This window comes from Poecilia reticulata, linkage group LG8 (assembly GCF_000633615.1).
Source record: "Poecilia reticulata strain Guanapo linkage group LG8, Guppy_female_1.0+MT, whole genome shotgun sequence".
In the NCBI taxonomy this organism is placed as follows: Eukaryota; Metazoa; Chordata; class Actinopteri; order Cyprinodontiformes; family Poeciliidae; genus Poecilia; species Poecilia reticulata.
The window spans coordinates 8,465,830-8,471,664 of NC_024338.1; the positions used below are offsets into that span (position 1 = coordinate 8,465,830).

The 5,835-nt window shown below is 44.5% G+C and overlaps 1 protein-coding gene across 1 annotated transcript in view; it reads left to right on the forward strand.

Annotated features, from left to right (window-relative positions):
• The window catches only part of tob2 (transducer of ERBB2, 2), a 6,462-nt gene extending 1,781 nt beyond the window's left edge, over nucleotides 1-4,681 (forward strand). The window contains exon 2 of the mRNA XM_008415556.2: nucleotides 2,149-4,681. Within this exon, the coding sequence (XP_008413778.1) occupies nucleotides 2,335-3,534 (1,200 nt within the window). The 5' untranslated portion in view covers nucleotides 2,149-2,334 and the 3' untranslated portion in view covers nucleotides 3,535-4,681. The remainder of the gene's footprint in view (nucleotides 1-2,148) is intronic.
• The last annotated feature ends 1,154 nt before the right edge of the window (nucleotides 4,682-5,835 follow it).

The following is a 5,835-nucleotide window of genomic DNA, read 5'->3' on the forward strand; positions in this document are numbered from 1 at the left end:
GGTGAAGCATTAAGCCAGAAGCACTTTATGGGATCACATTCAGATTATGCAGGATTTATGAAGCTGGACAAAGGCAGCATCTGCTCTTATCCATCAGCGTGTCTTACGTTTGATGTACTTGAAAAGTGAAACGGTCCATTTATAGTTGCTGATTCGGGAGAAAGAGTCATGTTTGTCTCACAACACGCAGGCATCGGATGAATTATTTATTGCTAACACAAGTAAATATAGATATGCATTCACTATTGGAATTTGTATCAACTTTCACGTATTGCAGCTCTTCTTACCTTAGCATTTTTGATGCATTTTCTTTTTTCTTTTTAAAGTACAGTGCTAGTGAGAATCACGCACAACATGGGCGTGCTTATCTATAATTCAGAGCCTTTGAAAATGCTACTTTTTGTTTCCATCAACAGATTTTTAAAACAAAACTCGAGTGCACAAGGAGAAACTTTTGAAATTTTATCCAATCCTCGCAGTCAAAACTATATTTACATACACTCCCAATAATATTTGTTTGAATGTCTGCACATGGTTTGTCTGCAAGTTGCAGATAACCACATGATTTGCATTATTTTGACTGGATATTTAAACCCGTTTCTAATCACATTTTGTAGAGTTAATCTAAACTGGTTGGTGTCCTGCTGCTGTCGACTCGACATAGTCTGTAAACTTTCAGCCTTCCCACAGTCTTGATGTCGGCCTGCTTTAGCCACCAGAAACCAGTTTTGATGTGTTTGGGATTACTGACTTGTTGGAACAACCCAACTGACCCAAACTGTCACCTTTTGGGTGACAGAAAACTGAGTTAAAGTCAGGAAGAATCAAGGAATTACAAAGACATTRGTTCAGACTGGAACACCAGTGTCTTTGTAGGCAGTAAAGCAAGTTTGACATTGATGATGCCAACTAATAAATTAAGCCTCTGATCCAAAATCGAGAACCTCAMACTAGACTGGCAGGTTTAAGCCAAAGTTCTTTTCCGTAGGAAGGTCAGTTCTGGTCAAAGCGGACCAGAGAAGACCTTTTTTGGCCACAATGACGAGGCACAAAACCAGCTGTGGTAAAAGGATCAGCTTCCAGTTTCTGTTGGTTGAACCAAACGCTAAGCTGAAGCTCGGAGGCCTTTTCAGTCACGACTCCAACAGCACAGAACAAGTTGTGATTAGGCTGTTTAAAACTCATATTTTCAGTGGCTTTCAACAGTGCGAGTTTGTCGTTTCAGGCTTTGTTGCAAGTTAATTTTGCCTCTGTTTTGTTTTKTKTTTTTTYTATTTTATAGCTACGGTCGACCGCAGCCTTTTGTGGATATTTCTTTAGAATGTAACTCCAATTATTCACAGATAATTCACCTAYGTGTGTATTTTTGTTTTTCATGGAGCATATCTATAATAGTTTAAAGAAAATGCAGCTTGGATATTGTGTCGCTGTTACTAATGGCTGCCATCTGCAAAGCAGCCAATCCAGGAGAATCATTCATTTTCATATTAAGCTTCTGAAATGTTCCAGCCTCGACTAACTTAATAAGTGAAAACTCTTATAAAAAATAAAAAAAGCCAAGCTCTGTGGCAGCCAAACCTACCTAGTCTACCTTTTCAGGAAGAGAAGTTTATTATTATCATTATTATTATTATTACCAGGGTCTCCCCCCGAAAACCTGCTACGCCCAGTGGTAGAGGCTCTACTGTAGTCCACCAGTGAGCCACTGGGTTTTTGTGTTGAAATGTAAAATTACAAAAATTTAGAGGTGCACAATCAGGTGTCGTAAAAGCTTGAGAGACCAATGGGCAGGTGCAGATACTGGTTTGCGTCAGTTCAATGAATCGCCTACAAATCTAGCTTAATCAGTCTTTACTGGCACTTTTACTGGTGTATATAAAACCCTACTTAAAATAAACAAAGCTTAGCCTGGTGAGGGGGCAAGTGAAGTCTGGTGTCCTGCCAAGCTTATAATACGATGGGGGGGGAACCCTGATTACTACTAGAATTATGTCAAGATCTTGTTATGGTGACAAAATTGTGTAGCTTCTGTCCAACTTCAAAAGGAACTTTAAGTATATCAGACKTAACAAGTCTAGCACCTCAAAATGTGACTGCTTGTGTTCTTCTACCGAACATCAGAGTCACAGTTTTCTTGTGTCTCCACAGCTGGAACGTCTAGAGAACTTAAAAACAGCCTGCAACCCTCTGTCCCCACTTCTGAGATGCCCTTGCCGATATGACGCTAAAAGATTCAACGACTTTTCAGTAAGCCGGAGGTACGTCTGTGCTGCCTCCCTTTCAACAGCATCCTCTAACACTTTGCTCACACGACGGCACTAACCGGATGCAACCATGCATCTAGAGGTCAAGGTGGCCCTCAACTTTATCGTGTCCTACCTGTACAACAAGCTGCCTCGTCGGCGGGCTGACCTGTTTGGCGAGGAGCTGGAGAGGATTCTGGTCTCCCGCTTCGAGGGACACTGGTATCCCGAGACCCCGCTTAGGGGATCCGCTTTCCGCTGCATCCACTTGGGGGCGCCGAGGGACCCTGTGGTGGAGCTAGCCGCCAAAAGAAGTGGACTGGACACAGAGGAGGTCCGCGCCAATGTCCCCGCCGAGCTCAGCGTGTGGATCGACCCTTATGAGGTCTCCTACCAGATTGGAGAGAAGGGGGCAGTGAAGGTGCTTTACCTGGAGGACCCTCCAGGCCTGGGTTGTGACAGCGAGAGGGCTGAGGCGGTTAACGGAGAAGGTAAAGGTGAGTCTGAGGTTGAGGAGGCCAAGAGCTTGGGATTTAATCCAGATGCTCAGGTGTTTGTGCCAATTGGAAGTCAAGCATCTCCAGCACTCTTGCCATCCCTTTCAAGCTCTCCCACACCTTTGACAGCTCAGCCTGGACTCTTTAGCTACCCCAGCTCCAGCACACCTACTGACCCTGGYGTCCATTCATCCAACACCTCCTCCCCTTCTCCTCCCAGCGGCGGTTTGCCATACCTCCCCACTCAGCAGCCGCCTCAAGCCCTCCCTCCTGCCCGTCCACAACCAATCACCTTCACCACTGCGAGCTTCGCCGCCACCAAATTCGGTTCCACCAAAATGAAGAAGTGCACTGGAGCCGGGTCGCCGGCCAACTCCGGTGTCATTGTCCCGCCTTCGCAGAGGATGCTCTCCCACTCTCCCACCACCATCTCGGCACCAGAGCTGCTAAAGCACAAGCCCCTGTCGCTCTCTTTGCACTCCCTTGGAGGTCCAATCCCCAGCCAGCTCTCCCCCAGCGCCAAAGAGTTCGTCTACCCAGGATCCTCAGGCCCCTTTTTCTTCGACACAGACACCCAACCAATGCAGCCACAAGCCAGCCCTTTCCAACCCTCGCACAACCTCGGCTCCAATCCGACCTTCGACCCGTTCACCAGCCCTTCTCCTCAAAGCGTGGGCATCCTCAGCAGCAGCGGAGGAATCCCTTACGTGGAGAAACCGTCGTTTGACGGTTTGGGAAGCTACAGCCTGCAATATCCAAGCCAGTCTTTCCAGCCTGTGGTGCTGGCCAACTAAGCCTTCGTCTGGAACAAAGACACTTGGATGCAGACATGGGTGACTCTCCACTTGTTTTCAGTTTTTCTAACAAGATATTATAATGCTAACACGCATCAAGAGTGGGTTTTGCTACAGAGATTAAAAAAATAAATAAAATAAAAAATAAACATCTCCATAATGTACATTTTGTTAAGTATCTCTACATGACATTTGTTTTGCCTGGACTCATTTCTGTTCTCCTTCACGTCAACATTGATGGTTAGTTTCTTTCTACTTTTCTTTTCTGACGTGAAGCATTTATGTTCCACTCCTCTAGAGCAGCTCCATTTTGCACTGCACTGTCATGCTGTGAAAAAAAAGGACTTTGCCAAGTCCTGCAGGGAACGACTGCTGTGGAAAACTCAGCACTTTGCTCCGCAATCTGCTCTGCCCTACTTGCCACAAATACACAGGAGAAGGCGGGGTGGTGTGTGTGTGTGTGTGTGTGTATAGTCCTGCTCCGTTTTGTTATGGTTCGACCGAGGGAACGGTTGTTTGTCTCCGTTATCGTCGGACGCAATGCTCGTTATCAGCGGCTGGAATGAGCGGGAATGAATGATGGGCGAGCGGAGAGAAAGGGCAGCACTGGAGAATGTATTGTCTGTCGAGGGGAAACCTTTTTGAATGTAAATGAGAAATAAATTCCAGTTTTAACAATGCCGATACCTCTAATTAAAAAAGGTGTGTGGTCGGGGGCGGGGGGAGGACACAACACAGGGAAATGTGCAGACACAAATGCACCACGCGCATCGACGCGCACGATGTTCCAGTCAGCAGTGTGTGAAGGTGAACGGGCGAGGAGCAGGAGGTTGGGGAGGGGATGCAGCAGCCTAAGCAGCAGCAGCGGCGGCGGATTGTGATAAATGGCTTAGCATGACTTTGACTATGAAGGAGAGGTTTTTCCTCTGCAAGGAGGAAGAGGGAGGGAGACGGGGAGAGAAACTTCTAGACGAGCGCGATGCCTCTGCGTCGTCCGGGGCGTACTGGAAAGCGCGCGCGTCCCGCGTTGAAACCCAGAGCACGTTCCCGGTGAAACTAAAACACTACACTATTCTCTCCTCTCCTCTTGAAATTCTCCTGCTGTCTCTTTCTCAAGCTGTTGCAAGACTTAAAAAAAAAAAAAAAACACTGTACAGTCCCAGGTTTGCTCAGTCTTTTCTCAGCTGCAAAAAAAAGAGAGAAATAATAAATAAAGAACCGATGTCTGTGTGCACGGCTTTGTCGGACGTGTGACTCTCTCTCTCTCTTTCCCAGCATCGTATGTTGTCATTGGTTACCGCAGGGAAAGGTTAACCTCCACATGTCCAGCTGCTCAGCACTTTATCACTGGGTCTCCTGATGTCACCGCAGCCATCAGCGCTAAACCCATCTTTTACCCTCGCTTCGTTSTTGCACATTTTTATTCAGACGACCTGAAAAACGTTGGTAGGTTATTAGATTAGCCTAACCTGCATTTCATTGTGTTGGAAAGATCCCATCAGACTTTTGTTTTCTTAAATATTTTTGAGAGTTTTTCCTGAGGTGTAGCTATTTTTGTTTTGTTTGTTTTGCATTATAAATTTGGTTAAATTTGGCATAAGGACCCAAAAATKWARKTKTTTTTTTTTTGTTTGTGTTTGAGAAAATTCTGGATATTTTCTCTAAATTACATCAGTTTAATTTCATGTTTATTTTTGTATTATCTTCAAATGACCCTTTGCATTTGTATTGGTTGGGTATTGTGTATATAAACTTCTCATGTTCAGATTCTTTAGTTTTGTACGTCCTGAAGTTGAACCCTTCCCCATTTCTTTTACTTTTTTGTTTTGTTTTTCTTTCCGGAAACGTATCATGAATATATGCAAACTGAGACAAAATAAAGATGTACAGAATAAAGTATTGAATGTGTATCGTACCTTGTACAGCATTTGTCTCGTAAAAGACGGGTAAATGTATTCTCTTCTTGAGTTTTGGGTTTTAGGAAGTGAACGTTTACAGTGAGGACTGGACAGGAAAAAGATGGCAGTTATCGCTCTCTGTGCTCTCCTGGAGCAAATAGTACTATTTTACAAGTAAACCAAAAATCATYAGAGTTAAGATTATATTGTTTTTGTCCCCCTTTATAATGTATATATATATAATCTTTCATTTAATTCCTGCTTGATATGTGTTTGTACCTTCTTTAGCCTGAAGTGTTTTGTCCATCTGCACTCTCAGACATACAGCACTCTTAACTTTTCTACATTGTCACAGTTCAAGCTTCAATGTATTTTTGGGGTGCTTTTTGTCACATTTGTATCT